The sequence below is a fragment of the Panulirus ornatus genome, chromosome 33, assembly GCF_036320965.1.
Source record: "Panulirus ornatus isolate Po-2019 chromosome 33, ASM3632096v1, whole genome shotgun sequence".
NCBI classification, from domain to species: Eukaryota; Metazoa; Arthropoda; class Malacostraca; order Decapoda; family Palinuridae; genus Panulirus; species Panulirus ornatus.
Genome location: NC_092256.1, coordinates 12,768,668 through 12,790,437, shown reverse-complemented (window position 1 = coordinate 12,790,437; position 21,770 = coordinate 12,768,668). Strand labels below are relative to the sequence as shown.

The 21,770-nt window shown below is 38.2% G+C and overlaps 1 protein-coding gene across 1 annotated transcript in view; it reads right to left on the bottom strand.

Moving 5' to 3' along the window:
- LOC139759470 (rhomboid-related protein 2-like) overlaps window positions 1–17,265 on the bottom strand; it is a 34,516-nt gene extending 17,251 nt beyond the window's left edge. The window contains exons 1-5 of the mRNA XM_071681631.1: window positions 17,148–17,265; window positions 12,775–12,854; window positions 12,198–12,365; window positions 11,865–12,035; window positions 1,531–1,673 (exon numbers count right to left, since the gene is read on the bottom strand). Of these exons, the coding sequence (XP_071537732.1) occupies window positions 1,531–1,673; window positions 11,865–12,035; window positions 12,198–12,365; window positions 12,775–12,837 (545 nt within the window). The 5' untranslated portion in view covers window positions 12,838–12,854; window positions 17,148–17,265. The remainder of the gene's footprint in view (window positions 1–1,530; window positions 1,674–11,864; window positions 12,036–12,197; window positions 12,366–12,774; window positions 12,855–17,147) is intronic.
- Between the last annotated feature and the right edge of the window lie 4,505 nt (window positions 17,266–21,770).

Sequence of the window (21,770 nt, the reverse complement as noted above, 5' to 3'; positions counted from 1 at the left end):
AGAGGGTGACTGTGTTGTTGATTGGTTGGTAAGGATATTCAGTGTATGTATGGATCATGGTGAAGTGCCTGAGGATTGGCAGAATGCATGCATAGTGCCATTGTACAAAGGTAAAGGGTATACAGGTGAATGTTCAAATTACAGAGGTATAAGTTTGTTGAGTATTCCTGGGAAATTATATGGGAGGGTATTGACTGAGAGGGTAAAGGCATGTACAAAGCATCAGACTGGGGAAGAGCAGTGTGGTTCCAGAAGTGGTAGAGGATGTGTGGATCAGGTGTTTGCTATGAGGAATGTATGGAAGGAATACTTAGAAAAACAGATGGATTTGTATGTAGCATTTATGGATCTGGAGAAGGCATACAATACGGTTGATAGAGATGCTTTGTGGAAGGTTTCAAGAGTATATGGTGTGGGAGATAAGTTACTAGAAGCAAAGAAAAGCTTTTACCAAGGATGTAAGGCATGTGTACGAGTAGGAAGAGAGGAAAGTGATTGGTTCCCAGTGAATGTCAGTTTGGGGGAGGGGTGCACGATGTCTCCATGGTTGTTTAATTTGTTCACGGATGGGGTTGTTAGGGAGGTGAACACAAGAGTTTTGGAGAGAGGAGCAAGTAAGCAGTCTGTTGTGGAAGAGAGGGCTTGGGAAGTGTCAGTTGTTGTTCACTGATGATACAGTGCTGGTGGATGAATCGGGTGAGAAACTGCAAAGTTGGTGACTGAGTTTAGTAAAGTGTGTGAATGGAGAACGTTGACAGTAAATGTGAATAAGAGCAAGGTTATTTGATTCAGTAGGGTAGAGGGACAAGTTAATTGGGACTTACATTTGAATGGAGAAAAACTGGAGGAAGTGATGTGTTTTATATACCTGGGAGTGGATTTAGCAGCAGATGGAACCATGGAAGTGGAAGTGAGTCACGGGGTGGGGGAGGGGGTGAAGGTTCTGGGAGCATTAAAGAATGTGTGTAAGGCAAGAACGTTATCTCAGAGAGCAAACAAGGGTATGTTTGAATGAATAGTGGTTCCAACAATGTTATATGGTTGCCAGGCATGGGCTATGGACAGGGTTGTGCGGAAGAGGGTGGATGTGTTGGAAATGAAATGTTTGAGGACAATATGTGGAGTGAGGTGGTTTGATCAAGTAAGTAATGAAAGGGTAAGAGAGATGTGTGGTAATTAAAAGAGTGTGGTTGAAAGAGCAGAAAAGGGTGTGTTGAAATGGTTTGGACACATGGAGAGAACGAGTGAGGAAAGATTGACAAAGTCTCTGGCTGTCATATGTAATGCAACGAAACCACAGCTCTCTTTCCACATTTAAGCCCCCCTAGATGCTTCACATGCCATGGTTCAATCCACTGACAGCACGTCTACCCTGGTATACTTGGTAAAAAGAAAATTCAAATATATTACACATTTACTATTCTATTACAACTGTTGCAATTGTTTTTCATTACTAATTCATAAAGAGCCTGTATGAAAAAGAATGTATGATTAAGCAAATAAAAAATATGGGAAGCTGAAAATACATACCCAGCATGAAGAAACATGTACGAGATGAACCTCCAAAGTTCCAAGCGGCGATGTGGATTATAAATGAGAGGAGAGGACCAGGGAACAGGAGAATAAGGGCCTACATCCCCCATGGTCACTGCATAGTACACAAATACACCAACCTACAACAATGGAGGCAATTTCATCTCTCTATCTATCCACAAAATCTCAATTTTCCTACATTCAAAGCAGGATGGCATCTACAGAATATTCCCTAAACAATATGGCTGTCATGCACCTAACAGCAGCATTAATGCCTAAAACAAATGAAAAAGAATTTTGCATGCTGTTTTGGTTATCAAAGTGAACTGCCATTTAATTCTAATAAGATATGAATAAAGAGAAGAGTTGCCATAGCAGGAAAAGTAATGAGGTGAAGAAGAAACATAAAGTCAAAGGTACATGAAAATAACAAGACAGGAGATTTAAAAACAATCTCTGCAGGCGAGAGATGAATTTGAATCTGTGCCAGATTATCATACACTTGTGTAAAAACATAGGTAATATAGAGAGCCATCAATGGAAGACAGAACTTTTCCTACTGCAGTGCTTCAATGGGCAACAAAGACCAAGTGATCTACAGACTTCATAGCCAATTATGTTAATAGGCATACAACTTATCCATAACTTATCACAGGAAATGTGTCTAAAACTTAGCAGCTAAAAGCACATACGTGAAAATCTATTAAGCTATAACACTGTTGCGCAGGAAAATATCCATAGCATGATTACATAAGCCCAAAAACTTCAACCCATGTTCTGGAGAGTACACATCTCAACATGTATGTTATAATGATCACATCACTTAGAGGGACTCTTAAATCTTTTTTTGAGAATTCTTACATTTGCTTTCACGTTTAAAGATAAACAGCACTTGCCACATCTTAAGTACAAATCCTGCTTGCTCCTTAAGACAATCCTTACAGGTGAACTTAAAAAACAGCAAAAAGGAAAAAAAATGCTGAACAATGGTAAAACTTATTCTAAGGTAAAGCTTAAGAGGTATACAAGCATGTTTCTTTAGTTCTTGTTTATAACAGTGGCTGTGGCTATGCATGCCCCATCCATGTGGTGCTGATGGGAACTGGGATACAGTACAAACTAGAGACTGAGTGTGAACAAATGTGGCCTTTTGTCTTTTCCTGGCACTACCTTGCTCTGTGTGTGTGTGTGTGTTAGGGCATGCTGTTTCCTGTTTGGCAGGGTGGCGACAGGAATGGATGAAGGAAGCACATATGAATATGTACATGTGTATATATGTACAAGTCTGTGTATGTATATGTATGTATACAACGAAATGTATATGTGTGTATATGTGCATGTAAGGGTATCCCCTTACATGCACATATACACAAACCACTCTTCCCATTGCCACCCTGCCACACATGAAATAACCCCCTCCCCTTGCATGTGCGTGAGGTAGCACAAGGAAAAGACAACAAAGGCCACATTCATTCACACTCAGTCTCTAGCTGTCATGTATAATGCACTGAAACCACAGCTCCCTTTCCACATCCAGGTCCCACAGAACTTTCCATGGTTTACCCCAGATGCTTCACATGCCCTGGCTCAATCCACTGACAGCACATCGACCCTGGTATACCACATCGTTCCAATTCACTCTATTCCTTGCACACCTTTCACCCTCCTTCATGTTCAGGCCCCGATCACTCAAAATCTTTTTCCCTCCATCTTTCCACCTCCAATTTGGTCTCCCACTACTCCTCGTTCCCTCCACCTCTGACACATATACCCTCTGTCAATCTTTCCTTAATCATTCTCTCCATGTGACCAAACCATTTCAAAACACCCTCTTCTGCTCTCTCAACCACACTCTTTTTATTACCATACATCTCTCTTACCCTTTCATTACTTACTCGATCAAACCACCTCACACCACATATTGTCCTTAAACATCTCATTCCCAGTACATCCATCCTCCTCCACACAACTCTATCTATAGCCCACACCTCGCAACCATATAACATTGTTGAAACTACTATTCCTTCAAACATACTCATTTTTGCTTTCCAAGATAACGTTCTTGACTTCCACACACTCTTCCACACACACACACACATATATATATATATATATCCTCATCAGATGAGGATATTCCCTCAAAGATCCAGTCCTCTGTTCTTAATGCTACCTCGCTAACGCGGGAAATGGCGAATAGTATGAAAGAAATATATATACATATATATATATATATATATATATATATATATATATATATATATATATATATATATATCTTTTTCTTTCAAACTGTTCGCCATTTCCCGCATTATATATATATATATATATATATATATAAATGCACATACACGTACACATACATGAATATATACATTTCAACATATACATATATACACATGTACATATTCATACGTGCTTGCCTTCAGCCATTCCAATGTATTTTCAAAAATCTTATTTACCCAACAAGGAGCATCTAAAAACTGTATGTGAAATACCTGGTCTGATATTCCTAATGTGATGTGGGTTATAATCACCTGGCTATGTGGAAGATAAATGTCATCTGCATAATTCAACCCTTAAACATAAACACAGCAATAAAGATTAAAGACTTATTTCAATCTACATACATGAGGGAGGACTGATGAAATGAGAAGTTACAAAATTTTAAGCAAAATCAAATATAATTTGATTCAGAAAAGATACCTTCAAGGAATATGTAAAGTTATCATCTGGAGGTGTAAACTGGATAAATTGCACAATTCTCAGTTGTTAACTTGAGAACAGTCCATGCAAAATTTCATATCACTACAACTAACACTCAGAGGGATGCATAAGCATCCCACTACTATCCCACTAAAGAAAAAAGCAACAAAGTAATGACCCTACAAAGACTAAATCTCAATACTCGAGTTAAGAAAAAAAGGGGAAGGGGTGCAAACTATAACCAAATGTTAACTGCACCACCACACCATATACTTAGCATGACAGAAGAAGATGACAAGGCATAATCCTTGGCTGATTATCTGATATCACATGCTTCAACAATCATGTTGGCCTTAACGGACATTCTCACTGCTCATCAATGAAGGATCACAGGATCAAAGATTACTAATGCATGAGCTACAATATATTTGGTAGTCTTATAATCAAATAACTAATGAGTATGGAGCTTAGAGACAGCAGCAGTGAATGTGAAATGGTTATGAATGAAAGGTTCACCTGGATATCCTCACACTACAAGCATGTTGGCAGGTATGCGGGCTGGCCCTCTGCACAATCATGGCCAGTGTAGCTCAATTATTAGACTCCACATCTTAGTTGTGTAAATGTCTTTGACTAACAGATAATCAAAAGAACAAATAAAATATTCACTACGATCTAATCCAAAAAGTAGTAATAATAAGCTTACTAGCACTTACACCACCTCATCTACAATATCTATGTATCAGTATACCATGTGCCCTTTACTTTGTATGTTAGCATGTAGGTAAATCTCACTCTTATAAAATTGGAGCCAGCTTACTTTTGTTTTTCATATCCAAATCTAGGATGTGGATTCACCTGATAAGTGTTAATGAATAACAGATATTCAGGATTAACCCAAAAATATCCAGTAACTAATAATCTATGCAAATCTTACACTAACTCATGTAATCATATACTGATACACTAAAGTATATGCTCTCTCCAGCTATGCAGCATAGTGCTCATAGTAATCTTTACTAATGTTCTGCACACACATCTGAAGATCCTACCAAGGTTATCTATTTATCTATTATACTTTGTTGCTGTCTCCCGCGTTAGTGAGGTAGCGCAAGGAAACAGACGAAAGAATGGCCCAACCCACCCATATACACATGTATACGCGTACATGTCCACACACAGCACATATACATATCTATACATCTCAACATATACATATATATACACACACAGACATATACATATATACATAATTCATACTGTATGCCCTTATTCATTCCCGTTGCCATCCCGCCACACATGAAATGTCAAACCCCTCCCCCCACATGTGTGCGAGGTAGCACTAGGAAAAGACAATAAAGGCCACATTTGTTCACACTCAGTCTCTAGCTGTCATGTATAATGCTACGAAACCACAGCTCCCTTTCCACATCCAGGCCCCACAAAACTTTCCATGGTTTACCCCAGATGCTTCACATGCCCTGGCTCAATCCATTGACAGCACATCGACCCCGGTATACCTCATCGTTCCAATTCACTCTGTTCCTTGCACTCCTTTCACCCTCCTGCGTGTTCAGGCCATGATCACTCAAAATCTTTTTCACTCCATCTTTCCACCTCCAATTTGGTCTCCAACTTCTCCTTGTTCCCTCCACCTCTGACACATATATCCTCTTTGTCAATCTTTCCTTCCTCATTCTCTCCATGTGACCAAACCATTTCAAAACACCCTCTTCTGCTCTCTCAACCACACTCATTTTATTACCATACATCTCTCTTACCCTTTCATTACTTACTCAATCAAAGCACCTCACACCACATATTGTCCTCAAACATCTCATTTCCAGCACATCCACCCTCCTCCGCACAACTCTATACCCATATACCCATTTTTGCTTTCCAAGATAACGTTCTCAACTTCCACATTTTTTTCAACGCTCCCAGAACTTTCTCCCCCTCCCCCACTCTATGACTCACTTCCGCTTCCATGGTTCCATCCACTACCAAATCCACTCCCAGATATCTAAAACACTTTACTTCCTCCAGTTTTTCTCCATTCAAACTTACCTGTAACCCAACTGACTTGTCCCTCAACCCTACTGTACCTAATAACCTTGCTCTTATTCACATTCACTCTCAGCTTTCCTCTTTCACACACTTTACCAAACTCAGTCACCAGCTTCTGCAGTTTCTCACCCGAATCAGCCACCAGCGCTGTATCATCAGCGAACAACAACTGACTCACTTCCCAAGCTCTCTCATCCACAACAGACTTCATACTTGCCCCTCTTTCCAAGACTCTTGCATTCACCTCCCTAACAACCCCATCCATAAACAAATTAAACAACCGTGGAGACATCACGCACCACTGCCGCAAACCAACATTCACTGAGAACCAATCACTTTCCTCTCTTCCTACATGTACACATGCCTTACATCCTTGATAAAAACTTTTCACTGCTTCTAACAACTTACCTCCCACACCATATATACTTAATACCTTCCACAGAGCATCTCTATCAACTATCATATGCCTTCTCCAGATCCATAAATGCTACAAGGCATCCTTGTCAAATATCCTCTCCCTAACTCTCCTTATGTCTTCTTCTTCATCTGTGCCTATTCACTTCACTCAATTATGCCAAGTACATCACCTTTAAATATCCACATTACTTCAAGAGTTTCACAACTATACAGCATGTGAGCAGCAAAGCTCTGACAAAACTTGTTACAAAGGTAAACCCTCTTTTTTTCTTTCAATGCTGTCCTTGAAGCCTCTGTAAAACAACTTTTTCAAAACTCTAATACCTCTGTTTCTATTCTATCATCCTTGCCAAGAGAATAAACCAAATACTGGTAGACTGCCAGTCCAGTTTCCCTGGGAACAATGAGCATTCAAATTATGGACTTCTTCAAATGATACTGATCTTTCCAGGGAGCCCAGAAAAATGTTTGAACACTGTAACTTTACATGTGGTGCTTTTGTATACCTGATGCAACTTCTGAATGTTATTTGTATGTACAGGATTCCCTTATCAAATAAAGGAAATTCATGCTATAAAAGGAATGTTTTCTATCCTCCACGAGTTTCCCCTTTTCTGCATGAGCAAGGTAGCATATATGAATGAACCTCAGAGAGAGGAAAACCTTGCTTAGTTTCTTCTTCTGTTCTTTCTTTTAGAGAATACTACTAGAGGGGAAAAGTTCCAGCCCCACACTCCTGCCCATTTTAGTCAACTTCTACAGTACACAAAAGGTACGTGGAAAGAATTCTTCCTCCCCTATCCCCAGGGGTAAAGTACATATAACTAATCTATTATCAAAATGTAACTTTTGAGAGAGATTTTATCGTGACTGCATCTTACAAATCATTTTGAAGTGAATTCACTCTGACAGTATATTGCATCACTACAATTGTACCTGTCATTTTAAAGACAAAAAATACTCTAAGAATCATAATTCAAAAGGAAAATGAAGGAATATCTTTCCCAGCATTCATAAAATTTTTGAAAATTTTCTGGGGAATGACACGGAAAGAGTAAAAACTTTGACTGAGGAACACAGCATCTGCTCTGACCTCACATGCAACACACAAAACCTTGTTCCTTGGGTATCAATGGGTAAAAAAAGTTTTGTTTCTTTTTATCCACCTCTTTGCAGTGTTATTATGTCACCCATGGAAGATATCTTGAAAAATATACAAAAGCTTGGGAAGGTGTTCCTAACTTTTTTCTGTGAGTTATAAAGATATTGTCTCTCATCAGAACCACTATGGGTCAGCATTATCTTAACATAAGAATTTGCAACTTTACCTTTAAAATACATTTGTATTTCCTGGTTCACTTATGCAGGGTGTTGAGATATATTATCGTTCTGATTATTGTCTTTTAGATGTTTACTTTCACTCACACAACAAACTGTGGCATTCCTTGCCAGAATTCAAACTGTAACCAATTCAAATTCACACAGGAATAACAGATTTTGTGCATTTTTGCCTATTTGTACTGCATAGGGAGAGAATTCTGCAGTCTTAGGGCCCAATCACATAAGCTCTCTCTGTATGACAAAGTGCTAGCATTTACAATTTCATCACTAAACTTATTCCATTAATCCACTACTTAAGACACCAAAAGTATTTCTTTTCATCTTTTCTGACAAATTTCTTATTAAGGCCTCTGGTTACTCCATCTTTGAATCTGACAAAGAACTGTTCATTGTAAATGCTATCAAGCTGTTTTAGAAACCAGAAGGTTCATTCGAGTTTCCCTTCATCCTGCCCTTTTCTATATTGAGCAAACTGACAGCTTTTTACCTCTCCCAGTACCTCAGCTCTTCTTATATATTAAGTGCCTTATTTGTTACCCTCCTTTAGACCGTCTCAGTTCTCTATGTTCCTCTAACTGCACTGACCAAATCTAAGAAGCATACTCATATTCAGGTCTTACATTTATTGTAAATAGTTTGCTGAAGATCTTAATGATGAAGTGGTAGCATGGGGTATGGCAGTGCATGGAAATTGGAGAAGCGATCTTCAGAAAGTAATGAACCACTCTGGTGGGAATCTTATATGCATGGGCATTTGAGTTTTGGATATTTTCCACCTACAGATATACAGAATGAATATCTTCTACTTGTATTTACCCTTCTATATCCACTCATTTCACTGATAATCCAACCATATTTCACACATCATCCTTCCCTCCTCAAACAAAAGACTTTTGCTATCAATTTTCTTTATAGTTTTCTTTGCAAACTTATTTCAACTGAAATACATAAGAATTCAAACAGCAACAAACCTCTGAGTCCCTGTGAGATTGTCTTCGAGAGAGCAAGATATTTGTATCTCTTTTGGTGCTGTACTAGTTATTACACGCCATCATTGTGCCTTCTGCATGTCACATTCCCAAATTCCTATCAGATCAAACACTTTTCAATTCTTCATTTACATTACAGCACTACTTGTCTTTAACTATTTCAAGAAGAGGCCAATGCACACATAAAATACTTAAGGCAACTTACGACATCCTTCTACGCACGTCACTAAATCCACTGCTTCTACGAACACAAGCTCAAATCTCTATAAAAATAAAAATGCCCTCTACTACTACTAAAAAAATTTCCCTTACATCATACATTCTTAAGCATTCCATAATTCTTCCCTATCAAATCTTTTGCAGGCCGCTGATGCACCGTGGGTTGCTATGGTCCTCAGACAACCGAAACCCCCTCGCATGTGGCTAGAAATAGTTACATAACTTATCATTATTTTTTCCACATGTATAAGATGCTGTTTCCTGTGGGGCAGGGTAGCGCCAAGAATGGATGAAGGCAAGCAAGTATGAATGTGTACATGTGTACATATGCATATATGTGTATGTGTATTTGTATGTATATGTGTATATGTTGATATGTATATGTATGTATATGTGCGTGTATTGGTGTTCATGTATATATATGTGTATACGAGTGGATGGGCAATTCTTCGTCTGTTTCCTAGCGCTACCTAGCTGACACGGGAAACGGCGATCAAGTATAATAATGATAAAAAAAATACGATTATTTTGCATCTGCAAATCTTGTAACTACATTAGCTACTTCCATGGATGAATGAACCATACTGTGTTTCTGCCAGTAACTGAAAAATAAACATAAGTCTACATAATTTCCTTCCAGCAGTATTGTACACTAATTCTATAATTTTACTTATTTCTCAAAAGTTTACAAATTCCTACAAAACAAAGAAAAGAAAGTATCTTCAACCTAACATCAAAAACAAAGGACAAAACAATGCATGACTGCCTATGTTGTCTGTCTGTCTTGATACATCTCAAATATTTCACTCAGACAAAAAAATGGTGACTTGCCTTACATCTGTAGTGGCCTTACTGATAAAAAATCTTTTGTTCCTCAAAAAAGCACAACATTGTACACTTAACAACACCAACCGATGAAATTTCTAGTGGCATAACCTACATCATGAGCTAGCAAACAGGTAAGATCTGCATGGCTTGCCAAAATGCAAAAAAGGTTAGTAGTAATATTGGCCATTTCCACAACAATACATGCTATAAAAACATATTTCTAACTCAAGATTATCAAGCTATCAATTTCAAATATAGCTCATTCACATCATAATACTTACATGAATCTTCTTTACCCATCTTTCATGAGTAAAGGTCCAAATACTTTTTAACATCATCCTACCATCCACCATACCTTATACACTGGGTAACATATACCTCTAGAGCAGTCAAATATGGCCTTTAAACTTTCTCAATTATGCATTAAAAATGTGCCTTCAGTTCATACATTTTGCTTTCTGGCACATTACTTACAATTCTGGTTCTCCTTCATATTTCATGAAAGCATACGATCACCTTTTCACTAAATCTCTCCTCAGCAGATCCCATTACTTGGTCCACTCTCCAAGACCTCTACTATACTATTTTTCATAAAACTTTACTAATCACATTTATTACCTTATGACACCCATACACATCGACCATCTTATCTCTAAACGGTCTAGCAACGATTTATTTGTTTCACCTATGATCCAAACATTCACCATGTCCTTAAAACACTCAACAAACTTTCATTTATTCCATTAACTTTTGAAGGTGCTCTCCCATTCATATCTTAAATATTTTCAACAACTATCAAATCTTCTTACACAATTTCTAGGCTTTCAAACATTTCACAAGTAAAGCTACTACAATAAACAGCCATGACAATTACCATACACATTACTTCCCCTTCCACCTTTTTTTCTTTTTTAGCAAATTCTTACAACTCTAATGGTATACATTTTCTGCCTTTTAGTATTTTCTCCTGATACTTTCTTTGTACCCAAAGTCCTACATGTTGCACCATCATCATATGGTACAAAAAATTCTTCCATTCATAAATATTTTGCACATTATCATTTCACCATGGTTCTTTTCTTGGTCATGCCTCTCCTTTTCCATCCTCTTACTCAATCCTGTTCGACTTTTTTTGTATCTTCGTTTACTAAACACCTCTTAATCAATCCTGTTCGACTTTTTTTGTATCTCTGTTTACTAGACATTCTTCCTTTATGAAATTACTCAACTATACACTCATCATTTCTTATATTTGTTACCTGTTATCTTTACCATAAAACCTTACTCTTCTAACCACCTTGTTTACAATTGTTCCTTTGATTTTTAAATTGTGTCCAGCTAATCTCGTTCAACTGTTTACCCATTACCGATCATTTTTCTAGTTAGACTCAGAACAGCACACAGCTTCAGTGTGCTTGTAACATGCCCATTTCTCTCACTAGCAATTGGTCTTCTTAATCTTTTAAAGTCTTTATTACTTCCCCATATCTGACAATAAGAAAATCATAACATACACCCTCTTTTCCTGAATGACAGTTATCATGCTGCATTCTATTTCATCTATGCTCTTCCTTGCTCTCTTCATTGATATGCTAAATTTGTGCATCAAAAAACTCTACAATACAGTATCAAACTACCATCATATCATCACACTGGCATCATTAAAGACATAATCACTTCTAAAACAAAGACAGACAACATCAATGAAATAATGTACAAAACCAATCTGCCCTTTAACCACCTATTTAACAACAATGAAACTCTTACCTCAGCAGTACATAACAGAGGGATGAGCAGGGGTGGGGGACAGCAAGAGTACTCAGCAATGTAATGACGATCACCATGAGACACTTGAGAGCGTGGAGCAATGGAGAAAGCTGTGGCTACTAGAGTTCTTTGTACAACAGATCTAGTCTTGGCATCAACAGGAACATTGACCTGAAAATTAAATATAACACATGATTTTCTGATACAGATATCTAACACTCATATGTATCTCTGAATATGATGAAGAATTTGTAATTTCAGTGCTAAAAAACATTATAACTTTTAACTTCCTGAAATCATTACTACATTAAAACACATTTATACAATACATACCAGACCATAAAATTCCTGAAGATTGATAAACCCATCATTGTTGTAGTCTACATGGTAAAGCATGCTATCTACCATGTCATCTGAGAGAGGAACTTCACTAACAGGGGTGCGAAGCAGGTACTGCTTCAGTTCTGATCGCAGAATGAAACCATCCTCATCACTATCAATCTGCATTTATAAATACTTTTGTAGAAAATATAAAGGAGATAAAACAGTATAATTTAAAAGTATTATATTAACATATAAAATGAAAACTTCTGACAAAAATTTTTCGAAAACTTAAAAAAAAAAAAAAAAGAAAATCAAACCTTCACATAACTACATAACATTCACATACATTATCTATCCAATAACCTGCACATTACCTACCAAAACTCATATACAGCAGCATGCTATGAATTACCATCTAGTGGCTATCACTACTGTTGAGCTAAGGCTTACGTTCAAGGATCCTAATTCTTACCACCGATACATTGTCCTGCTAAGTATGTTCCACTCAAATGAGATTGTATCAGTGTTTACATGAAGCAGAGCAAGTTGAAATCCTTGAATGCAAGTAAAGCCAGAGAATACATACCCTTTGGAAGATTTCATGCCAATTAATTGGCTCATACTTGTCGTTTCTACTTCGTCTTGACATGGTGATTTTAGAAGTTTCTGAAAGATATCACTCTGTAAATGCTAATGTCAATCATGTTACTAAATACCAACTGCTGAATAATCATATTCAAATGTCATCTTTTTTAGACCTTACAAGGTGACTTTTTTCATCTTACAAAACCAAAAAAGATATTGTAACTACATACCAAATATAAGATGCATACTACAGTACTTTGAATCGAAGCATGCAATTTCAATTACTTTTTACATGTTACAGTTCAGTATGTCCTACATACAAAAAACTATCTCATATACAATTTCTAAAACTTTATTTTTCTTCATTTTTTATATGCGTAATTGCCATTATCCAAGCTCGCAAGGTAGCTTAAGGAATTGATGACTAAGCTTTTGAGGGAAAATCCTCACTTAAGCCCTGTCTCTGTTTTCTCATTTCAGAAAAATAAAATTGGAGAGGAGGTGATCTACAGCCCCCGCTCCCACCCATTTAGTCGCCTTCAACAACACACAGGGATATATATATATATATATATATATATATATATATATATATATATATATATACATACATACATATAATGCATTATACATGACAGCTAGAAACTTAGTGTGAACGAATGTGGCCTTTGTTGTCTTTTCCTAGTGCTACCTCGCGCACGTGCAGGGGAGGTAGTGCAAGGAAACATGAAAGAATGAACCAACCCACCCACATACACATGTATATACATAAACGCCCACACACACGCACATATACATACCTATATTTTTCAACGTATATGTTTATATACATTTTTTTTTTCAAACTATTTGCCATTTCCCGCGTTAGCGAGGTAGTGTTAAGAACAGAGGACTAGGCCTTTGAGGGAATATCCTCACCTGGCCCCCTTCTCTGTTCCTTCTTTTGGAAAATTAAAAAAAAAAAAAAAAAAAATATATATATATATATATATATATATATATATATATATATATATATATATATATATATATATATATTCAAACATATTCGTCATTTCCCGGGTCAGTGAGGTAACTTTAAGAACAGAGGAATGAGCCTAAGAGGGAAAATCCTAACTTGGCCCTCTTCTCTGTTCCTTCTTTTGGAAAAGTAAAAATTGGAGGGGAGGATTTCCAGCCCTCTGCTCCCTCCCCTTTTAATCACCTTTTATGACACAAGAAATGTGTGAAAGGAGAAAGTTAAGAGTAAATGCGAATAAAAGCAAGGTTATTAAGTTTAGTAGAGTTGAGGGACAAGTTAATTGGGAAGCAAGGTGAATGGAGAAAAATTGGAGGAAGTGAAGAGTTTCAGATATCTGAGAGTGAACTTAGCAGCAGATGGAAACATGGAAGCAGAAGTGAGTCACAGGGTGGGGGAGGGGGTGAAGGTTCTGAGGGCGATGAAAAATGTATGGAAGGAGAGAGTGTTATCTTGGAGAACAAAAAATGGGTATGTTTGAAGGAATAGTAGTTCCAACAATGTTATTTGATCGTGAGGCATGGGCTACAGATCAGGAAGTGCAGATGAGGGTGGGTGTGTCGGAAATGAAATGTTTGAGGACAATATGTGGTGTGAGGTGGTTTGACTGAGTAAGTACAGAAAGGGTAGGAGAGATGTGTGGAAATAAAAAGAGTGTGGTTGAGAGAGCAGAACATATATCTCTGATGCCTAATCCCCCTGGAACTCTCTTAAGGGGTTGGCCATAGCAATAGTCTCCATAACTAGTGAACTCTAGTGACGATTCTCAACCTTTAGTGCCTCACCCTTAACAAGCCACTGGCAGAGGGCAACTCTAGTGCAGTGTTTGCAGAGGCTCCTACCAAATGTTCCATCTGACTACTTCTACCTACTGCTCCTTCCTAATGTTCCCACCTACTGCTTGCCTACGAGAACTTATGCTATGAATCACTAAATAGTGGTCACCAGATTATAGCTAAGCATCAAAGTAACTTTCATAACCTAAATAGTCCTTTATGTTCTTCTTTTTTAGAAGGAATTAAGAATCATTTCCATTTTTTTGGTTTGTAATTGCAGCCAAGCAGTCCATGCAAAATAAGTTATATACACATTTGTGTAGAATACCTTATGCACTTCCTCTCACTTACAAGCTCTTTCAGTTTGCTTTTCCAACCTGCATCCCCCCCTCTCTTTTTTTCCACACTAGGACTCCTGATCTGTGGGAGGACCACCATAGCTCAAATTACCTTATGTCCTAAATAAATGCATCAGTCAGTTTGTTTGAGCCAGGTACCCATTTCATCAACCAACCCCTAGGGGTGGATGAACAGCTGGGTTGGCTCTGGACCAACAATACCTGACCCATGGTGGCCTGTGAATGCCAACCGATACACCACAGGAGAGCAGAAGAGGGTGTATTGAAATGGTTTGGTCACACGGAGAGAATGAGTGAGGAAAGATTGACAAAGAGGATATATGTGTCAGAGGTGGAGGGAACCAGAAGTGAAAGGCCAAATTGGAGGTGGAAGGACAGAGTGAAAAAGATTTTGAGCAATCATGGCCTGAACATACAGGAGGGCGAAAGGTGTGCAAGGAATAGAATGAATTGGAACGATGTGGTATACCAGGGTCGACGTGCTGTCAATGGATTGAACCACAGCATGTGAAGCGTCTGCAGTAAACCATGGAAAGTTTTGTGGGGCCTGGATGTGGAAAGAACTGTGGTTTTGGTGGCTGGTTTGGGCCATTCTTTCGTCTATTTCCTTGCGCTACCTAGCTAATGCGAGAGATGGCGATTAAGTATAATAAAAAAATATATACTATTTACTTTCTGCCCCAGAAGTCCCTTCTATCCTTAAAAGCTCCTGCAGCACTTAAGAAGCTAGCTACATCCACCAGTTGGAATCACAAGTCATAAGCGTTGTGATGTGTTTGTATCTACATGCAGAAAGTGCAGGGCAATTTAGTAATAAGCACTGGGAGTTTTCTTTACGGCAGCTGCATCATGGGCATGAGAGGTCTTGCAATACGCTGAAACATTGTTTGTAGTCATGTAGTGAAAGGTGATGTTTAAAGCACAAGCGGGAGAGCATGACTTGAGTTTGTCTGGGGAGGGGAGTTTCTGATGGTACATGGCCATTGGGTTGGAGTTTAAAACCAAGTTAAGAGGTCAGCTGTCTAATGCCTGTTAAATCAATTCAGTATATATTTGTTAGGGGTCGTGGGGTATAAAGTAGAGGTTACTGAAGTGTAAGGCATGGCTAAACTTTTTATTTCTAACAGAGGGTTGGTGCTTAGCTACACAGTGGTTTGGGTGGGAGAGATATAGTACTGTTGCACAGAAATGGGTGTCGAGCATGGTGAAATGAGTCTGTACTAGAAAAATCTTTGTTTCACTGTGAAAACGTTGAATGTTTGGGTTGCAAGGCAGCCAGTGATTGTTTGGATTGTACTATAAAGTGCAGTTTGCAGCTTTCTTACATTTGCTTTTGAGAGGGTGGAAGACAAAGCAGGTGACATTTAAAATGGAGCAGATTACTTGTATAAGATGTTGATGAATTATTTTTCTTGTCAAAATCTGGTGTCGGTTAGTGTCCTAAGGGCATTTAGGTTGTATTGCTTTTGTGCTTCTACAACTGTGACGAGAAGTAAATGTCATGTGTGTGTCGTATGGTTGGTATTTCATTCAGTGGGGAGACTGTCCATTCAAGGTGAGTGGAGGGTGTGAGCTGGATTCGTGACTGTCAAGTGTTAAAATAATGACTGAACACTTCTGTGAAAATGCAAACATTCTGTTCTGGGAGTTATATATATATATATATATATATATATATATATATATATATATATATATATATATATATATATATATATATATTAGATTGTGGTTAAAGAATATCCTTAGCTAAAACACCATGTAGGTAGCGATAAAACAGTCACACGAAAAATTTCATTGTCTAACAGGAACCTACTTCCTGGTGAGACAATTGAAGGAGGAGCACCTCGGGTGTCAGGTGGAAGACACCACATACTATACCAATTCCTTCCTTCCTGCTTTCCTTAACACACGTAAACTTGACGTTTCTTTAGCCTTAGACACACACCTACAGCATCGGGGGCCGGAGAATGCGATCCTAGGTATGATGGCACTAAATAAATTCAAAGAAAGAAATGACGGGGAAATGAGTCACTCCCTAAATTATTCGACCTCCTTAAACAACCAGCTACACAGGTATTCTCAGCTGACTACAGGTACATGATCAACTACTCTACAAACACTAAGACGTGACACAGGCGACGAATCATTGATAATCAACTACTTAACACACTGAACTCACAAGTTTAACTCTAAATAATGACAAAAGGAGATATCTTACAGCGCAGCGCTGTAGGTCACCTAGCCGCCTTCCCTCCTCTATGGAAATGCCAAGTATCGCCATCATCAACATCTGTTGACTCCCAGCCATCACTACAGAGGGCGCGGGCTCATTAGATATAGGAGAAAAGATAACTTGATATTTGGACTTCTATTAATTTCATATGGACTTGAAACCTTATCATAATATCTTCATTGCACAGTGGCCATGAGAAAGTAATGGTACTGGCATTAGCACAAAACGCTATTATACTAGCGTCCTCTTATATAAGTTTCGTTTCAAAATGATTGGTACACATTTCTTTAACGTGCACCTAACACAGGTATGGCCTATAGCTTAATAGCCCAAGTTTTAGCTTTCCAAGTGGACAATGAATGAATACTTCCACGGCTTTGATATAATCATTTCTACATGACTCTACCTACAGACTTTGTTTCATGTATAGCTTCACAGTTGAAATATCTCAATACATTTAATTTCACCTATATCCGTTTACATGATCTTACAAGGAGCTCATAATCAGTTTCGTTATTCAAACTTTTATAATATAATAAATAGATAAAAGGTCTGCCTGACAGGCCACATATCCTTCCCCACATTTCCGTTATCATAACGTGTCATGAAGCAGCAAAGGTCACTTATAAAAGGTCATAAGTGACAACAAGCGCGCTCCAAAAAGTAAGATGTAGCAGGTTCATATTCTAACAACTGTGGGAATCCCTGGACTCCCTAGTGTATATATATATATATATATATATATATATATATATATATATATATATATATATATATATATATATCATACAATGTTCTATGAAGGTGCGCGTTCATATGCACTTTGTTCACACACACACACACACACACATATATATATATATATATATATATATATATATATATATATATATATATATATATATTTTTTTTTTTTTTTTTTTTTTTTTTATACTTTGTCGCTGTCTCCCGCGTTTGCGAGGTAGCGCAAGGAAACAGACGAAAGAAATGGCCCAACCCCCCCCCCCCCCATACACATGTACATACACACGTCCACACACGCAAATATACATACCTACACAGCTGTCCCTGGTTTACCCCAGACGCTTCACATGCCTTGCTTCAATCCACTGACAGCACGTCAACCCCTGTATACCACATGACTCCAATTCACTCTATTTCTTGCCCTCCTTTCACCCTCCTGCATGTTCAGGCCCCGATCACACAAAATCTTTTTCACTCCATCTTTCCACCTCCAATTTGGTCTCCCTCTTCTCCTCGTTCCCTCCACCTCCGACACATATATCCTCTTGGTCAATCTCTCCTCACTCATTCTCTCCATGTGCCCAAACCATTTCAAAACACCCTCTTCTGCTCTCTCAACCACGCTCTTTTTATTTCCACACCTCTCTCTTACCCTTACGTTACTTACTCGATCAAACCACCTCACACCACACATTGTCCTCAAACATCTCATTTCCAGCACATCCATCCTCCTGCGCACATCTCTATCCATAGCCCACGCCTCGCAACCATACAACATTGTTGGAACCACTATTCCCTCAAACATACCCATTTTTGCTTTCCGAGATAATGTTCTCGACTTCCACACATTTTTCAAGGCTCCCAAAATTTTCGCCCCCTCCCCCACCCTATGATCCACTTCCGCTTCCATGGTTCCATCCGCTGACAGATCCACTCCCAGATATCTAAAACACTTCACTTCCTCCAGTTTTTCTCCATTCAAACTCACCTCCCAATTGACTTGACCCTCACCCCTACTGTACCTAATAACCTTGCTCTTATTCACATTTACTCTCAACTTTCTTCTTCCACACACTTTACCAAACTCAGTCACCAGCTTCTGCAGTTTCTCACATGAATCAGCCACCAGCGCTGTATCATCAGCGAACAACAACTGACTCACTTCCCAAGCTCTCTCATCCCCAACAGACTTCATACTTGCCCCTCTTTCCAGGACTCTTGCATTTACCTCCCTTACAACCCCATCCATAAACAAATTAAACAACCATGGAGACATCACACACCCCTGCCGCAAACCTACATTCACTGAGAACCAATCACTTTCCTCTCTTCCTACACGTACACATGCCTTACATCCTCGATAAAAACTTTTCACTGCTTCTAACAACTTGCCTCCCACACCATATATTCTTAATACCTTCCACAGAGCATCTCTATCAACTCTATCATATGCCTTCTCCAGATCCATAAATGCTACATACAAATCCATTTGCTTTTCTAAGTATTTCTCACATACATTCTTCAAAGCAAACACCTGATCCACACATCCTCTACCACTTCTGAAACCGCACTGCTCTTCCCCAATCTGATGCTCTGTACATGCCTTCACCCTCTCAATCAATACCCTCCCATATAATTTACCAGGAATACTCAACAAACTTATACCTCTGTAATTTGAGCACTCACTCTTATCCCCTTTGCCTTTGTACAATGGCACTATGCACGCATTCCGCCAATCCTCAGGCACCTCACCATGAGTCATACATACATTAAATAACCTTACCAACCAGTCAACAATACAGTCACCCCCTTTCTTAATAAATTCCACTGCAATGCCATCCAAACCTGCTGCCTTGCCGGCTTTCATCTTCCGCAAAGCTTTTACTACCTCTTCTCTGTTTACCAAATCATTTTCCCTAACCCTCTCACTTTGCACACCACCTCGACCAAAACACCCTATATCTGCCACTCTGTCATCAGACACATTCAACAAACCTTCAAAATACTCATTCCATCTCCTTCTCACATCACCGCTACTTGTTATCACCTCCCCATTTACGCCCTTCACTGAAGACATGGGAACTTCAGTGAAGGGCGTATATATATATATATATATATATATATATATATATATATATATATATATATATATATATATATATATTATATTTATATATATATATATATATATATATATATATATATATATATATATATATATATATATATATATATAATTTTTATTCCCCTCAGAAAACGTGCTTTTAGGTTACGATTTTTGAGCATCAGTTGCTCTCGTCAAGGACTATTTCCATTACTTTTAACGTGGTATAGCTACTCGTCTATTGCTCCCGTCATCTCATGGTGAAGTCAATTTACGAGTACTAGCAAGCATTTATTACACTGGGATATGAATGTACGTGAACATCAACTAAGTAAAGGACTACACACACACCTCCCTAACGCGGGAGACGGCGACAAAATAGAATATATATATATATATATATATATATATATATATATATATATATATATATATATATATATATTTTTTTTTTTTTTTTTTTTTTTCAAAAAGAAGGAACAGAGAAGGGTGCCAGGTGAGGATATTCCCTCAAAGGCCCAGTCCTCTGTAAATCATCCATTACTAATGCCCCATCGCTCACATCATATCTGCAGACATCATCCCTCAGCTCCACCCAGAACACTTGCCTAACTCCAAAGACTGCTCTTGGCCAAGTGAACATGCACTAATAATCACCCATCTATCATGATCCACTTTCACTTTTACCCATATCACTCTGGGACTCGCTTCCTTACTCTCACATATTCCCACAAATCCTCCTTCAGCAAAAGTGCCATCGTTTCTTTAGCTCTTGCCCTCAAGTTAATGCCTGACTTTTCCCCTAAGACATTCCCAGATCATTCTTTCCCCTTACACTTGAGCTTTGTAAACATACTACCTCTCTCTTTTTCTCATTTCCATTACACCTGAACACATTCAAACATACCAGCCTCAGCCTTCAAGAAGGATGAGCACTTCTTGCTTGGAGCCTTTTTCAGTTTCTTATATTTGGTCTCTCAATATAGCACCTGCCTAAAAATCTTCAATATAAAGAGATGTCAACTTGGCTTTTTTGACTCAATTTTTGAGGTATCCACAGTAAAGGTTGAAGGTCTTGCATCAGAGTGTAGCTAGATGGAGAAGTGTGTGTGTGTGTGTGTGGTTATCAGTGTGGACAAGTAATCTACCTCTGATGCCCATTCCCACTGGGAACTTCTTCAAGGGGGTGGCCATTGCAAAAAAGCTTCCATAACTAGTGAATTCGCGAAGTCTAAGAAATGTGAGTACACATAAAGTGTCTTGCCATTTCCTGAAATGAATCCAACCATGAAGATTGAACTCATAATCATTGTCTTTATAAAACTGAGGATTGTGGAGAAAAAATACTTCCCATATATTCCCTGCGAGTCGTAGAAGGCAACTAAAAGGGGAGGGAGCGGGGGGGCTGGAAATCCTCCCCTCCCATTTTTTTACTTTTCCCAAAAAAGGAACAGAGAAGGGAGCCAAGTGAGGATAATCCCTCTAAGGTTCAGTCCTCTGTTCTTAATGCTACCTCGCTAATGTGGGAAATGGCAAATATGTATGAAAAAAATTATTAACATTTACTAAAATGTACAGAGAATTACTGCAAATGCTAATCCGTATAAAAAGGATCTTGCATATTATTGGTATTTATTCTCATCATTATGCATATACTCAATCCACTTGTGGACAAACATTCTTATTGCGGCTGTTTCAATAAACAAAAAAATTAATTTGTCTTCTTCATACCCTCTACTCAGCAAAAAATTGAATACATC